The sequence below is a fragment of the Bufo gargarizans genome, chromosome 2 (assembly GCF_014858855.1).
Source record: "Bufo gargarizans isolate SCDJY-AF-19 chromosome 2, ASM1485885v1, whole genome shotgun sequence".
Taxonomy (NCBI): Eukaryota; Metazoa; Chordata; class Amphibia; order Anura; family Bufonidae; genus Bufo; species Bufo gargarizans.
In genome coordinates this window covers 189,860,213-189,877,655 of record NC_058081.1, presented here as the reverse complement: position 1 = coordinate 189,877,655, position 17,443 = coordinate 189,860,213, and the positions used below count along the sequence as shown (strand labels likewise).

The window sequence follows — 17,443 nt, the reverse complement described above, 5'->3', positions numbered from 1 at the left end:
GGATTATTCTTCTACATTTTTGCATGCTCCATAACAGTTCTGACAGCCGGTGTACAGTTGTGGCCAAAAGTTTCGAGAATTACATAAATATTTAAAATGGGAAAAAGTTGCTGCTTAAAGGGAGTCTGTCACCACATTTGAGCATATTAGACTGATCAAATAGCGTTATATGTGCCACCGAGAACTTAAATGGTACCTTTGTTATATCTAATGGAGTTTTCTTTCATCCAAAAATGAACTTTTAAGATTCTGTGCCCAGGGCGGCGTCTCAATCGTCCGAGCCCCAGGCAGCACCTCCTCAACGGCTCATAACCCCGCCCTCCGTGTGCCTCTGCCCGCCCACTCTCCTCTCTACTTTTCCACTGCGCCGGCTACGAATTTGACCGCGCAGCCGCAGTGGAAAAGGAGAGAGGAGAGTAAACGGGCGGGCAGAGGCACACGGAGGGCGGGGTTACGAGCCGTTGAGGAGGTGCTGCCTGGGGCTCGGACGATTGAGACGCCGCCCTGGGCACAGAATCTTAAAAGTTCATTTTTGGATGAAAGAAAACTCCATTAGATATAACAAAGGTACCATTTTTAAGTTCTCGGTGGCACATATAACGCTATTTGATCAGTCTAATATGCTCAAATGTGGTGACAGACTCCCTTTAAGTTTTTATAATAGCAATTTGCATATACTCCAGAATGTTATGAAGAGTGATCAGATGAATTGCATAGTCCTTCTTTGCCATGAAAATTAACTAAATCCCAAAAAATAACTTTCCACTGCATTTCATTGCGGTCATTAAAGGACCTGCTGAGATCATTTCAATAATAGTCTTGTTAACTCAGGTCAGAATGTTGATGAGCACAAGGCTGGAGATCATTATGTCAGGCTGATTGGGTTAAAATGGCAGACTTGTTCTTCCATTGTTAACCATGGTGACCTGCAAAGAAACGCGTGCAGCCATCATTGCGTTGCATAAAAATGGCTTCACAGGCAAGGATATTGTGGCTACTAAGATTGCACCTCAATCAACAATTTATAGGATCGTCAAGAACTTCAAGGAAAGAGGTTAAATTCTTGTTAAGAAGGCTTCAGGGCGTCCAAGAGAGTCCAGCAAGCGCCAGGATCGTCTCCTAAAGAGGATTCAGCTGCGGGATCGGAGTGCCACCAGTGCAGAGCTTGCTCAGGAATGGCAGCAGGCAGGTGTGAGCGCATCTGCATGCACAGTGAGGCGAAGACTTTTGGAAGATGGCCTTGTGTCAAGAAGGGCAGCAAAGAAGCCACTTCTCTCCAAAAAAAACCATCAAGGACAGATTGATCTTCTGCAGAAAATATGGCGAATGGACTGCTGAGGACTGGGGAAAAGTCATATTCTCCAATGAAGCCTCTTTCCGATTGTTTGGGGCATCAGGAAAAAGGCTTGTCCGGAGAAGAAAAGGTGAGCGCTACCATCAGTCCTGTGTCATGCCAACAGTAAAGCATCCTGAGACCATTCAGGCGTGGGGTTGCTTCTCATCCAAGGGAGTGGGCTCACTCACAATTTTGCCCAAAAACACAGCCATGAATAAAGAATGGTACCAAAACACCCTCCAACAGCAACTTCTTCCAACAATCCAACAACAGTTTGTTGAAGAACAATGCATTTTCCAGCACGATGGAACACCGTGCCATAAGGCAACAGTGATAACTAAGTGGCTCGGGGACCAAAACGTTGACATTTTGGGTCCATGGCCTGGAAACTCCCCAGATCTTAATCCCATTGAGAACTTGGTCAATCCTCAAGAGGCGGGTGGACAAACAAAAACCCACTAATTCTGACAAACTCCAAGAAGTGATTATGAAAGAATGGGTTGCTATCAGTCAGGAATTGGCCCAGAAGTTGATTGACAGCATTCCCAATCGAATTGCAGAGGTCCTGAAAAAGAAGGGCCAACACTGCAAATACTGACTCTTTGCATAAATGTCATGTAATTGTCGATAAAAGCCTTTGAAACGTATGAAGTGCATGTAATTATATTTCACTACATCACAGAAACAACTGAAACAAAGATCTAAAAGCAGTTTAGCAGCAACCTTTGTGAAAACTAATATTTGTGTCATTCTCAAAACTTTTGGCCACGACTGTACATTTGCATTAGCTCAAAGAATTTTCCAGTTACATTTTTCTTGTTCAGAGTCCAACAAGATTGAAGGAGGCACTTGCACAAGGATTTGGTCTCCAAGTTTATTGGAAATTGTATAATACAAACAATTAAACACCACCCCCCCGTGGCGTTTTGAAGTTCATCCCAACAGTAGGCTGGGTCACTTGCAGGTTGGATAGTCCGCCAAAGTCCTGAAATATGAGGAGAGGAATAGAGAGAAAAAAAAAAAGTTAGGAAGATGCTTCAAACATCTGCATGTATTTTAGCAACTCTGGCCACCCAAACACCACCAGTGAGACGTCATCGGCGCAGGCGCACTGAGGAGGCGAGCCTCCTTATCTCAGAGCGCCTGCTCCGAATCAACACAGGCGCGCGATTTTTGAAATGCTGACAGAGCCGGCCGGAGGAGATCGCAGCTGGCCCTGTCAATCAACAAGAGGAGGGGGCGGTTTTCTGCGGCTGCTACCAGCAAGTAGACTCCCTACTTGCTGGTAGAAAGGTAATTAGCATATCATAAAAGTACGTTTTTGCTAAATCTACTGAACGAAAATTAATAACAAGGTATAGCAATATCACAGAAATAGGGATTATAAGTACAAAAAAAAATAATAATCAGTTTAGTGGGGTGACAGAAGCCCTTTAATATAACTGCCTATTCTTGTCTGCAAAACGGACAAGAATAGGGCAGGTTATATATTTTTTTTTTGCAGACCACGGAACGGAGCAACGGCCCCATTGAAGTGAATGCGTTTGCATCCAAACCACAAAAACGGTGTCTTGGATGCGAACCAAAAAAAAAAACGTTTGTGTGCATGAGGCCTTAAGATGTGGATTTTAAAAGCCACAGCATGACAATTTATGTCATGGATCCATAGCAACTGCAGAAATCCCTCACCGCCTTTAGGGTACGTTCACATCTGCGCTTTGAAATACAGAGGACAGCCTGCTGGATTTCACTGTATCCGGCATTGTCCGATACAGCTGTTCAGTCCTGGATCCCCATTGACTAATGGGATCCAGCCTTTTTTTCAGCATAAGTGTCAGGTTTTGATCGGGCAAATACTATTGCATGCAGCGGTTTTTGGCCAGTCGACATTTATGCCAGTACAGCCTGCGGTATATCCAAACGCTACTGTGAACGTAGCATTAATGAGAAGGCCATTTCTGCACCAAAAGTGTGAAACACGTTTTGATGAGGATCTGAATCAAAATCTTTAAGCTGTAAATAAATTAAAAAAAAAGCCAGAATAATCTCCTCCCTTGATGAAAGCTCATCCCATGGGACGAGACATCATTGCAGAAGCCTGGATTGTACAGAGACTGGAATAAGCAGTTTTTCACAGCAAATCTGCTTAAAATCAACATGGAATTTTCCTGTAGTCATTCTGCTACTTGTGCATGAAAACCAACAGAAAATGGAGACTTTCGTCTAATTCTGGGTAAAAATAAACTCTTTAAAACATGGAAAGAAAATGCCAGCATAAACCCCCTTTACACTGCTGGTGGGATAAGGTAATAATACACCACAACATAAACAGTAATGCCTTAGATTTAGGCTGTTTGAAAGGAACAGGGTTTGGAATGTACATGCGACAACCAAACACGGGAATATCTTTCATATGCTTTCCCTGCAGTATCAATGACCGGGTCACTGATCAAACCACAATCACTTTCGATGCAGGTGCTAGGAAGGAAACAGACAGATCCAAATATATATGGACTCTTGGGGGAAAGGAATAGACCAATTCTTACCAGCAACTTCAGCATTTCCTTGGTGTCAGGGTCAACCTCAATGATCTCTTGGTCTAGGGCAGACACCTACACAGAAATAAGAGAGTTAGTTATTCCAATTATAACGCTTGCAAAGCAATATTCTGGCCACAACTGAACTAGAAGTTAAGGGTTTGGTTGAGGGTACCATTAAACAGAGCCTGCAAAGCAAGTACAGTCAAACCTCTCCAAAAGACCACCCTGCTTAACCAAACCACGCTTCCATTGACATCTTCACCCAAGTCACTTAAATGGGTCCACAATCACAGATCGGAACCCCATGGAAGCACTACGGAGTGCTTCCGTGGTGTTTGTCCGTGCCTCTGCACCGCAAAAAAAAAAAAAAAAAAAAAAATTATAATAGAACATGTTCTATTTTTTGCGGTGCGGACGGATCACCAACCCATTGAAGTTGAATGGGTCTGGCTCCGTCACGGCTGCCGCATGGATGGGGCCCGTGCATTGGGTACCGCAAATTGCGGTCCCCAATGCACAGAATTGCCACACTACAGCCGTGTGCATGAGCCCTTAATGCACATATGGTATTCCCCAAAAAGTCAAATTACACTTACGAGTCATAGAAAAGTCCACTTTTAGGGTAGGTTCACATAGAGCTTTTCTGGAGCAATTTTCGAGTCAGTCATCAACAGAAGTGGAAATACTTTTATTCCAAAGTTCCTCAAGTTTAGGGCAGGACCAGAGAATATGCATTAGTGTACCTCTGTATCCACATCCTCTCCAACACAAATGTGATGTGTTGGGGAACATATGGCATAGTCTGTCTGGGGTTTAATTAGAGTTGTTGCGATACAATTTTTTTAAATTTGATTTCGATACCATAAAAAAGTATTGCGATACTATATACCATTCGATACTACGCGAAAAAATTAAAAATATATATATATAAAACTCCCAAAAAAAAAGGTGAATCACTCAGTTTTTATTTATTTATATTTATTTTTTTCTGTTCCGGCGTTCACCCCATAGATTTATTTTATTTTATTAGTTTGGACTTTTCGGACGTGGAGATATGTAATATGTTTATATATAAAATTGGGAAAGGGGGCGGTTTAGGCTACTTTCACACTAGCGTTTAAATCCGGCGTTCAATTCCGGATCCGGCGGGCAGTTCCGGCGTCGGAAAAACGTATTACATTTGAATCCCGATCAGGATTTTGATCACAATAAAAAAAATGCATTGGAAAAAACGGATCCGCCATTTATGGACTAACTTTTTTTTCACATTTTTCGGGTTTAACATGCAAAAGCAGGATCCGGTTTGACTGAACACATGGCGCCGGATCCAGCGTTAATGCAAGTCAATGGGAAAAAGACTGGATCTGGCGTTCAGTCAAAGTGTTCCGGCCAAAAATCCTGAGGTAAAAATATCAACATGCTACGGGGTTTTATAAAAAGACTGAACTGAAGACATCCTGAACGGATTGCTCTCCATTCAGAATGCATGGGGATAAAACTGAGCAGTTCTTTTCCGGATTTAAGCCCCTATGACGGAACTCAGTGCCGGAAAAGAAAAAAAAAACTAGTGTGAAAGTAGCCCAAAACTTAATATTTTGGTGTTTTTTTATTTATTTTTTACTTTTTATTTAATAACTATTAGCCCCCTTAAGGGTTAGAACCTGGGATCTTTTAGTCCCTTGTCCTATTCACCCTAATAGATCTCTATCAGGGTGAATAAGACTTCACTCTCCCTGCTGCCCTGTGCATAGTACACACAGCAGCAGGGAGCCGACTATGGCAGCCAGGGCTTCAGTAGCATCCTGGCTGTCATGGTAACCGATCAGACCCCCAGTGTTACACTGCTGGGGCTCCGATCGGAACTGCCACCATTGAGGAGGAGGGTAGGTGACCCTGTGGCCACTTCCACCAATGATGGGGTTGAGCTGAGGGGGCACACTGCGCTTATAATGTGAAAAGCGGATCAGGGGCAGAGTTCCGTATTAGGTCCCGATTCTTCTGTGGCAGGAGAGCTATCTTTGCTGCTCGTTGGTGAGCAGCACACACTTCCGCCACTGTACTTTTATAGATATGCTAATGACCCTCTAGGTCAGTGATGGCGAACCTATGGCACGGGTGCCAGAGGCGGCACTCAGAGCCCTCTCTGTTGGCACCCGCGCCTTGGAAAAAGTCTATGGCGTACCAATATGCTTTAGACTTTTCCTGCCATTCATCATCACAGGACGCACTATGAACAGCACTAGCAGTGCATTGTATGTAGGCTATTAAGCTATTATAGCTAAATGATAAAGTACATGGAAGATATACTATATTGGTATTCAGGTTAAATTGCCGTGTTGGCACTTTGCAATAAATAAGTGGGTATTTGGTTGCAGTTTGGGCACTCGGTCTCTAAAAGGTTCACCATCACTGCTCTAGGTGCTATGTGGGCGTCATTAGCACCTAGAGGGCTCCGTTCACTAACCATTTCAGCCGCCCATCGCGTCCCTCCAGGCCGCCCCGCTCCTGTTCATTGACGCGAAACTTCTCAGTATCTCGTACCAATTCCCGCGCCGTGCGCTTCTGTATTCGGCGCAGTGAGTGAATGCCGCGCTCCTGGTGCCGGCTTCCTCATTGTAACGTAGTTGGCGCAGTGAGGTAGCCGGCGCCGGGAGAATACAGAAGCGCATGGCGCAGCAATTGGTACTCGATTGACGTGAAACTTCTCAGTATCAACAGGAGCGGAGCGGGCTGGAGGGACGCCATGGGCGGCTGAAATGGTTAGTGAACGAAGCCCTCTAGGCGCTAATGACTCCCACATAGCACCTAGAGGCTCATTAGCATATCTATAAAAGTACGTTTTTAACAAAAACGGCTGCAGGAACTACAGTTAGAAACATACTATTATGTAGTGCTGACATTAGCGCATCGCTAATGTCAGTCAGCTACATAAGAGTATTTCTGGTGGAAGAAACCCTTTAATCGAGTCGACCTTAGGCCACTTGACCAACGAACGTGATGCCACTGGCCTAGAAAAAGCCGTTGCACTCACAGGAGCGCTGGTGCCTTTTCAAACAGCTGATCAGCAGGGGTTCCAGGTGTCAGACCCCCACAAATCAGATACTGATGACCCATCCAGAGGATAGGTCATCAGTATTAACATGTCAGAAAACCCTTTTAACATACTCTGCTTAACAAAAATGTATAGTATAAACTATAAAGATTAGTTCTGACAAACTAAACCTTTAGAATATCAACTAACGGACATAAAAGGTAGGTTTGTGATAGTGTGCATGTCAACTACAGGGCATCAGGAACAGTTTGATTTGTGAATTGAACAGACTGCACCATACAAGCGGTTACAAATGAATGTACATAAACTTGAATCCACACTACTGCTACCTGGGAACACACCATGATCCCTACAAGATATTTATGAAGCCGACACCTACTGTGCCAACAGTAATAGACTGTAGGGATACTCCCCCACTGACCAGGGCAGTCATGGCGAACCTTTAAGGCTATTTTCACACTACGGCAGGGGAGTCCGGCAGGCTGTTCCAGCGGGTTAGCAGCCTGTCTGATCCGTCCTGCCGCTCCGTCCCCATCGACTATCCATCCCCTTAGGGTGCATTCACATGACCGTATAAATGGATCTGCATCCGTTCCGCAATTTTGCAGAACGGGTGCGGACCCATTTATTTCATTTCCGTTTTTCCATTCTGCGGCCCTGCAAAAAATATGGAGCATGTCCCATTCTTGTCCGCGGTTGCAGACAAGAATAGGCATTTGCTATATAGCGCTGGCTATGTGCGGTCCGCACACGTCCAGTATCTGTTTTGCGGATCCGTAAAACACTTACGGTCGTGTGAATGCACCCTTAGAGACTGAGCGCCCAAACTGCAACCCAAAACCCACTTATTAATTGCAAAGTGCCATCACAGCAACTTAACCTGAATACTACAGTCCAATATAGTATATCTTCCATGTACTTTATCATTTAGCTATAATAGCCTGCCTACTTTCAATGTGCTGCCCATAGCGCGCCCTGCACTGATGAATGGCAGGAAAGGTCTAAGCCATATCGGTACACCATAGACTTTTTCCAGGGGGCGGGTGTCCACAGAGAGGGCTCCGAGTGCCACCTCTGACATCCGTGCTATAGGTTCGCCACCACTGGACTAGGGGGAATGTTACAGGGGTTGTCTCATCATAGACAATGGGGGCATATCGCTAGGATATATTGAGAACGGAGCCCCGCAAGGTGGTAGCTGGAGGACTCCAGTCCGGCTACCACCAAGCCTGTTCCCCATAGAAGTGAATGGTAGCGTACCGCGCATGCGCGGCTCCCGCTTCCATTCATTTTTATGGGGCCGACAGAAATAGCCGAACAAGTGCTTGGCTATTTTCGCTGGCCCCATAGAAATGAACAGAGAACGGCTGCGCAGTGCACCCTCCTTCACTTGCGGGGCTCCGTTCTAGATATCCTAGCGATATTCCCCCATTGTCTATGATGAGACAGCCCCTTTAACACCCAGTTGTATAAAACATTCAGGAGGAATAACAGGAACAGAAAAGATGCTCCATGGTTATTTCAATTGCTATTGGTAGCCTGTGGATAAGTTAGCTCACTGGTGACAAAGAAACCAGAGATGAAACTATGGCACAGAATGCAAACATTATGCTCATTAGGTTTATTTTGCCCTGTTTTATTCTAGTGAAAGGTCCTCTTTAAACATCTAAACTAACTATACAGACAGAGAGCGGCACCCAGGGATCCCCCTGCACTTACTGTTATACCTGGGCGCCGTTCCGTTCTCCCGGTATCTTCAGAGTTAGGCTCCACCCAGGGGAACCTGCCGGCGTCTCATTCTCCTATGCTGTAGCGCTGGCCAATCGCAGCGCTCAGCTCATAGCCTGAGAGAAAGAAAAAAAAAAAAGCCTCTCAGGCTATGAGCTGAGCGCTGTGATTGGCCAGCGCTACAGCATGGGAGAATGAGACGCCGGCAGGTTCCCCTGGGTGGAGCCTAACTCTGAAGATACCGGAGGCAATAACGGGAGAACAGAGCGGTGCCCAGGTATAACAGTAAGTGCAGGGGGGATCCCTGGGCGCTGCTCTACATGTCTGTATAGTTAGTTTAGTTGTTTTATTCTAGTGAAAGGTCCTCTTTAAGACCTATTAAATATAACGGTAACAAAGCAGACCCATGTAATAATGTCAGCCTGCAGTGGGTCATCACAAAATCATGACAAAAAAGCAAAATTACCAATGCAACAAAGGGCCAAAAAGAGGGTTTGACCTCAGTCCTGTGGGGCAATGTCACCAAGCTAGATGCAGTAAACCTGGATTTTACTACCATAAGAAAATATGTCTCTTATTACCACTCCCTGCTTCACAAACATTGCTTAATAAAATAGCAGCAAGTAACATGAACACAACAAAAGATGGTCCTTAGGCTACTTTCACACCTGCGTTTAGGTGCGGATCCGTCTGGGATCTGCACAGACGGATCCGCACCTATAATGCAAATGCTTAGATCCATCAGAACGGATCCGTTTGCATTACCATGACCAAAAAAAAAAAAAAAAAAAAAAAAAAAGTGTCACCTTCAAACGGATCCGTCCCCATTGACTTACATTGTAAGTCTAGACGGATCCGTTTGCCTCCGCGCGGCCAGGCGGACATCCGAACGCTGCAAGCAGCGTTCGGGTGTCCGCCTGCTGAGCGGAGGACAAACAGTGCCAGACTGATGCATTCTGAGCAGATCCGCATCCACTCAGAATGCATTAGGGCTGGACGGATCCGTTCGGGGCCGCTTGTGAGAGCCTTCAAAACGGAACTCACAAGCGGAGCCCCGAACGCAAGTGTGAAAGTAGCCTAAGAGATATTCCAATACATAAACAGCAACCCTGTTATTAGGACAGTTTACTATATAAACCAGAAAATAGTGCAATGCACAAGGTTGATGGGAGATCAGCGTCTCCCCCATCATGTCTGGACTCTTACCTCGGGGACATAGTTATCCCTTCTCTCCCTCTCCTCCTCCTGCAGTTTGATAGAGATGCCTCTGACGGGGCCTCTCTGGATGCGCTTCATTAGATGTGTGACATACCTGCAGAGAAAGTCACAGTACACCATGTAACACTTGTAAACTGTGCCCAGAAACTTACAACCCAAAACAGAAGTGCTGTGCGAACGTTACAGGGTTTGAAAGATACCAAATAACCTACAAACACGGGAAATCGTTCACTAGTGCTCTTCCTGCAGTATCAATGACCGGGTCACAAGCAGAGCCACAATCACTTTCGATGCAGGTTGGACAATACAAGGCAATGGTTGAAATACACTGAGCTTCGTAAGAGCTCGTTCACATTCCAGTGTAAAGATGTCCGTGAAGGATCTGTGCTTGGTCCAGGTCTCCTGTTAGTGCTTCGTAAGTCATCCATATTCCACGGACACTGCTCAGCTGAAAAATCACTTCCAGAGCATCTCCTTCCAGTGGTCAGTGTAAAACAGACCAAACACGTATGCCATCTGTGTTGGCAGTGGGTTTTTCACTGACCCATTGACTTCTATGGGAGTGCTTCTTTAGCATCACGGATCAAAGTAATGCATTGGCCCGTGATTATATCACTGACTCAGTCAGCAAAAAAAATGACCCAAAAAAAAAAATATATATGTCAATTAAAAAACCGAAATGTGAATGATGCCTTAGGGAAGGTTGACACCAGCCGGATACGTCCTATTATAGGCAATGGTGTCCATTGGTAAATGGATCTGGCCACTCTTTGGCATACTTGCTGGTTTTCTCTGCAGGATCAGTTAAACGGAGGTGTGAGCCTACCCTTAGAATACAAAAGGTGGGAAATGATCGATAGACGTCGGATACACAGCCGATTCTGAGGTATCCACATGATCCTTGCGCTGATTCGTTCTAACTGTTCATTTTAGGGATCAGCGGGGGTCTCCATCAAAACCTTCAACGGCTATGACACTAAGGTTTTTTTTTCCAAAGTGCGGTGACTCTTTAGTTAAAGAGCCTATACTCGCATAATAAATCCACTGCTACAGGTCAATCTTTACCTGGCATGCCCACCTACCCATGTGCCTGCTGCAGCCAATCACTGGCCTCTGCAGTGTACAATAGGAGCACCCAAGCATTTTTTCCCCATCTGAGAAAAACCCTCTTTAGGTGCATCCACAAAAGGACAGAAAATAAGTCCCCCCAAAAAAGCTCCACTGCAGATTTTGATGCGGATTATACCCTCTCCGCTGAGGAGGGTGAAACCCACAGTTAAGACCCACATCATAAAACGGACACGCGGCAGATTTCAAATTTGCACCACAGGTTGACATATGCGGCATGTGATCCACTTTGTTGGTACTGCCCAACACTACGGATCTGGCAATAGTCACAAGCCCTCCTCGCTCACACGTCTGACACTGAAGATCGCCTATTGGCAGCGTCGCTTACCCAGCGATCTTGTTGCGCAGCTTTTTGCTAGGGATGATGGCGATCTCCTCACACACGCGCTTGTTGCTGTGAAAGTCATTGCCCAGCCGGGTGTAGTACTTTTCAATGATGACCCGAGCGGCCTTCTTTACGGTCTTAGTTCGGACGCGTCCCTAAATGAACAAGTAAAAGTGAGCAACAAAAACATACATTTTAGACAATTGCCTTTTAAGAAGGTGTAGCCGACAGTCTCATACGGGTCAATAGGCCTAGGCGGCCAACAGCGAAGACCCCAGTCACTCATAACCAGTCTACCCACTACAGAAGCGTGCAGCCAGTGCCACTAACAGCTCAGCACTCACACCAGGACTGTGTGAAAGTCACAGGGTTCAGCAGCCATAGTGAACGGTCGCCAAACACGGGAAAAGCTTTCACCATATTCTCTACCTGCAGTATCAATGACCGGGCCACGTCCAGGACCACAATCACTTTCGATGCAGGACGTCCATACTAACAGATCAGCAACCTCCACCTAGTCTACTACAACTCCCAGAATCCACCTTTCACTTCTATGGGTGTTACAAGAACAGCCGAGCAAGGGTGCATGCTGAGAGCTGTAGTTTCATAGGCCAAAATGTTGCAGACCCCTGTAGTAGAGCACCACCAGCAACCTACCGTCCACAAGACACATAGGTACAATGGAATCCCCGGCCACATACCGCCCCATCCTCTCCAGTGCAGCACAGGGTGGAGGCCACAATCCCCGGCCTGTGCTGCGGCCGCTACCGGGAAAAGCACTTCATTAGACCGGCCGAACAGCACCGCCTCACGGAGGAGACCGGCCTCCCCGCACTGTACGAGGCTTCACACCGCGGCAGCGGCCAGACACCTAGAACGACAAGCGGGGCGCCATGACACCCTCACAGCACGGAAAGCAGCCGATGCTCCCCGCCAGGATGGGAAGCCGCAGCTAATATCCGAGGCCGCCACATCATGAGGGTGTCAATTGACCATCGCTGGGTCGGACAAGGTGAGACTCAGGGCTCTGGATGAGGATGATGAGGGATTGTACAGGAGACAGACTCAGAAAGCAAACCCACCATGTTGGACCGAGCTGGTAGAAGAGGGCAAAGGATGCCGGGAGCGAGGCTATAAACAGGCGGAAGCGAGATTGGGAAGGGCGCTGTCGCTGGCGGCCACTAGTGGCGTGGAGGGATGTTGCAGCTGGGATTGATTCATGCAGAGGTAGTGATACAAGTTCAGGAAGGTGTTTCAGACATCCCAAGTGTCCTTCTTTAGGAGGGACAGTCCCTCTTTTCTTTTACTCAAGTCCCTCTTTTTGACCTGTGGAATTAATGCATAAATGAGCATTAATAAATTTACTAAATTGCTCCTTGCTAAAGTCTCTGTATGGATTGCCTGTATATCAGGGGCGTTTGTAGGATCTCAAGCCCAAGCCCCAATAATTATGGCCCAGTCCTCTAAGTCGCCCCCCCCCCCCCACGCCGCATTTTGCTGTACTTGCTATACAGCAGCACATACCTCTCATATCCAGGGTCTCCCAGGTGACGTCTCTTCCGATGTAGATCTTTTCTGTCATCTTCTCCTTTTGGTCCGTACAACGTTCAGACGCACCTCGTCTCTGCAGAGTGTGACACACATTCATCTTAGCGTCCTCACATTTCTATCATCATCCCCCAGCCTGGAGTCCCCACAGTGTTATCCTGCTGCTAGCTGTGCCCCCAATACCCCCAGATACTATCCTGAAGAAAAATTAGTGCCCCCATAGTAATAGTGCTGCTCATAGTCCCACCAATAATAATTCCCTTCTAGAATGCCCTCAATAGTAATACTGCCTCCTACAGTGCCCCCAACAGTGACAGTGCTTCCTAAGAATCCCATTAGTAGATGAGCCCTCCAGTATTAATAATACCCCCACAGAGCCCCAGTAGAAATAAGGCCCCCCCTATAGTTCCCCCAGTGGTAATAAAGCTCTCTACAGACCCCTCAGTAGTATTAAGGCCCCCCCCATAGTGCTCTTAGTAGAAATAAGGTGGATCTATAAGTCCCTCCTATAGAGCCCCCAGTAGTAATAAGAACACCTATAGTGTCCCCTACAGTGCCCCTACTGTTATAATGCTCACCCTGAAGTGCCCCTAGTGTTTAGAATGCCCCCTGTAGTTATATTCCTCCCTCCACTATACAGTCCCATGTAAATAACATCACACCATCTCTCCTGCCCCCTTCAAAATACAGTCCTATCTAAATAACATCACTCCCCTCCTTTCAGCCGCTCCAATATACAGTCCCATGTAAATAACACTATTTCCTTCCTTCTGCCATAGAGTCCCATGTAAATAACATCACACCATCTATCCAGCCCCCTCCAATGTAAATAACATCATCCCCTCCCACAGCCGCCTTCAACATACAGTCCCATGCAAATAACATCCCTCTCTATCTACAGCCCTTCCAAAATACAGTCCCATGTAAATAGCATCACCTCCTTCCCAGCTGCCTTCAACATACAATCCTAAGTAAATAATATCACTCCCGCCCCAGCTGTCTCCAACATGCAATCCCATGTAAACATCACCCCCTCAACATTCAGTCGCATGTAAATAACATAATTTGCCCCACCAGCCACCTTCAACATTCAGTCCCATGTAAATAACATCACTCCCTCCCACAGACGTCATCAACATACAATCCTATGTAAATAACATCACTGCCTTCCCAGCCCCTTCCGACATGCAGTCCCATGTAAATAACATCATCCCCTCCCACAGCCGCCTTCAACATACAGTCACATGTTAATAACATCACGCTGCCCCAGCCCCCTCAAACATTTAGTCCCATGTAAATAACATCACTCCCTCCCACAGCCACCATCAACATACAGTCCCATGTAAATAACATCACCCTGCCCCAGCCCCCTCCAACATACAGTCCCATGTAAATAACATCAGTCCCTCCTACAGCCACCATCAACATACAGTCCCATGTAAATAACATGACCCCCCAGCCACTTCCAACATACAGTCCCATGTAAATAATATCCCTCCCTTCAGCCCTAAAATACAGTCCCAGTTAAATAACCACAACTCCCAGCATTGCTCTGCCTCTCCCTTCACTTACATCTCCTCATATACAGACATCACCACAGCTTCTTCTCCTCTTCACTGCCGCCCTCTCCTGCACTGGTCATATGATGGTGACATCATCGCATTCGCAGGTCCTTCTCAACCACTGCCTGTTTTACTGGTCACATGACCTTTTATGTCACCACAGGTCCTTCAGATCTTCCACTGCATTAGATTCAATTGTTATGCACCTGAGGACGGCAATACAGTTGGATCTATCTGGCAGGTAGGATATTCCGGGCCTGGGACAAAACATCAGGGGCGCAGGCCCCGAATGTTTTAACCTAGCAACGCCCCTGCTGTATATTACACCAAAAATACATTATTTTGTGCTATTTGGACCTTAAAATATCTATAATCTGATATAGTTCTGACTGAGTGAGTAATTACGCTTTGGGCGGAGTTAGAGGCGTGGCCTAGTATGAAAAAAAAACCACTGTGTTGCATGCCGCACATATTGTCCCTCGTTGCGATTTTCAAAAGTTGGGAGGTATGATATAATCAGGGTCAGACTGGGAACTTAAAGGGGTATTCCGGTAGGTACAAGTTATCCCCTATCTACAGGATAGGCCGCAGTGATGGCTAACCTCCGGCACTCCAGCTGTGGTGAAACTACAATTCCCAGCATGCTCCATTTATTTCTATGGAGTTCTGAGAACAGCCAAGCAAGTGTGAATATTGGGAGTTGTAGTTTTACCACAGCTGGAGTGCCGGAGATTAGCCATTTGATATTGGATAACTATCAGATTGGTAGGGGTCCTACTACTGGGAGCCCCACCATTCACGAGAAAAGGGGGCCCCATACCCCTTGCAGGCCCCTCTCTGCATCCCTGAAATGACTGGAAGAGCCAGTCGCACATGCGGGCGACCGCTCCACTAATTATAGGAGCAATAGGACCCCCACTGATCTGATTGTTATCCCCTATCCTGTGCATAGGGGATAACTTGTACCTACCGGAATACCCCTTTAAGGGTATGTTCAGACAAAATCCGCTGCCCTGTGGGTTCTGACCTGCTCCAGGTTTAGCTCTACTGAGCTAAACCAACTAAACCATGAGCAGGCTCCTGCTGTGGCTTTGGGATGGGTCAGAGCAGTAACCACCCCAGGAATGGACCTGTACATCCTTGCCATGGTCTTGAACACCGCAGTGTGGCACAGTACCAGCAAAGTGTATCAGATTACACAAAATCTCATGCACGTTTTGCATTTTTTTCCATGTGGAAATTGACCTGCCGTGCAGATTTCCAAATCCGCAGTATGTCAATTATGTTTGCAGGATTTCACCCTTTTTCCAATAAAGGGCAAAATCTGTGACAAAACCACATCTAATCCGCAATTAGAAATGGTTGATTTTGCTGCGCATATGGTGCAGAAATGCACAGAAATCCAGATCTTATGTGCTTTCACCCTCACTCATGCAGGTGGCCTTAGATTACTATGTACCCAGCCAGCTGCAGTATGGAGGGCTCGGGTGCCCCCCTGGTCATCAGCCCGCCGGAAAATTACCCTGTAAGGCCTATGGCCAGTCCACCCCTGCATCTAATAGAAAGTTTCTCCATTTGTGGAAAAAACTCAACAAACTGACAATATACCGTAATCCCCAAAGTGTGCAGCAATATGCAGAACTGGAGTGTAAGGGTACTTTCACACTAGCGTTTTTCTTTTCCGGCATAGAGTTCCGTCACAGGGGCTCTATACTGGAAAAGAACTGATCAGGCATATCCCCATGCATTCTGAATGGAGAGTAATCCATTCAGGATGCATCAGGATGTCTTCAGTTCAGTCATTTTGACTGATCAGGCAAAAGATAAAACCACAGCATGCTACGGTTTTATCTCCGGCGAAAAAAAAACGGAAGACTTGCCTGAATGCCGGATCCGGCATTTTTCCCCATAGGAATGTATTTAATGCCAGATCCGGCATTCAAAATACCGGAATACCGGATCCGTCCTTCCGGCTTGCGCATGCGCAGACCGGTAAAAATGTGAAAAAAAATACAAAACGGATCCGTCTGTCCGCATGACAGGCGGAGAGACGGAACCGTTCTTGCAATGCATTTGTGAGACAGATCCGCATCCGGATCCGTCTTACAAATGCTTTCAGTCACATCAAAATTGGCGGATCCGGTGGGAAGTTCCGACGACGGAACTGCCCTCCGGATCACACCGCTGCGAGTGTGAAAGTAGCCTAAGTTGCCACCCTGCTCACTTCATGGATGGTGTGTCACTGCTGATATCCTCTCTACACTTGTGTTGCATAGGGGTAATATTTGAATCACAACCACCCTTTCACTACCTCCAGCTGTGCTCAAACTCAAAACCATCTTTTTAGGCTTCATACACGCACAAACAACAGATTGCCCAAAAATATTTTCCCACTCCTATCAATAGAAAAGACAATTTGTGTCAGTGCTGGGAGCGCACGGTGACGTCATCACGTTGGGAGCACAGGTCCTTCTGCATCCAGAGAGGAGTGACTGCCTCTGCGCGTGGATGAGGTGAATAATTTTTTTATTTTAACCCCTAAAAGGTAATTTTTCACTAGTGTATCTGTTTTTAACAGCCATTAGACAGATGCACTCCTGTGGTCCATCTGGTTGTGAACATGGCCAAAAACAGTACATGTCCTATTTTTTTGACAGCCGCTATTCACTATTTGTTACAAAAAAAAAATGGCCATGTCAATAGCCCTATTGACTTCGATTGGTTCTAAAAACTGCTGTCACACAGCTGTTTTTACTGTTGTGTGAATGTAAGATTAGGCAGTGGGAAAAAATAACTAATACTCACCAGTTCAATCATTTGCCGTTCCAGCGACACCACATCAATGGTCCTGCAGCAACTACATCACACATCATTCATGTCACCACTGCAGCCAATCACTGGTCACAGTGGTCATGTGCATGTGCTGTACAGTGATTGGCTGCAGCGGTCATGTCAATGATGTAAATGTTGTCATCACCCACTTTTTAAATAGAAAAGTGTCGAGAG

At 46.2% G+C, this 17,443-nt stretch overlaps 2 protein-coding genes and 3 non-coding genes across 5 annotated transcripts in view; all 5 read right to left on the bottom strand.

Annotated features, from left to right (window-relative positions):
* Nucleotides 1-2,196: 2,196 nt before the first annotated feature.
* RPS17 (ribosomal protein S17) lies at nucleotides 2,197-12,498 on the bottom strand. Its single transcript, XM_044279790.1, has 5 exons — nucleotides 12,410-12,498; nucleotides 11,331-11,482; nucleotides 9,863-9,968; nucleotides 3,883-3,948; nucleotides 2,197-2,321 (listed from the first exon to the last, which is right to left on the bottom strand). Exons 1-5 carry the CDS (start codon nucleotides 12,410-12,412, stop codon nucleotides 2,238-2,240), a joined length of 411 nt encoding a protein of 136 aa, XP_044135725.1. The 5' UTR covers nucleotides 12,413-12,498; the 3' UTR covers nucleotides 2,197-2,237.
* Nucleotides 3,688-3,813, bottom strand: LOC122929813. The gene has a single exon (XR_006388031.1). It is a non-coding gene; the product is annotated as a small nucleolar RNA SNORA71 (small nucleolar RNA).
* LOC122929814 lies at nucleotides 10,045-10,172 on the bottom strand. The gene has a single exon (XR_006388032.1). It is a non-coding gene; the product is annotated as a small nucleolar RNA SNORA71 (small nucleolar RNA).
* On the bottom strand, nucleotides 11,680-11,811 carry LOC122929815. Its single transcript, XR_006388033.1, has one exon. It is a non-coding gene; the product is annotated as a small nucleolar RNA SNORA71 (small nucleolar RNA).
* Nucleotides 12,499-12,630: 132 nt separating the features above from the next.
* LOC122925759 (sperm axonemal maintenance protein CFAP97D1-like) overlaps nucleotides 12,631-17,443 on the bottom strand; it is a 49,312-nt gene continuing 44,499 nt past the window's right edge. Inside the window, exons 5-6 of the mRNA XM_044277109.1 lie at nucleotides 12,852-12,951; nucleotides 12,631-12,653 (exon numbers count right to left, since the gene is read on the bottom strand). Coding sequence (XP_044133044.1) covers nucleotides 12,631-12,653; nucleotides 12,852-12,951 — 123 coding nt within the window. The remainder of the gene's footprint in view (nucleotides 12,654-12,851; nucleotides 12,952-17,443) is intronic.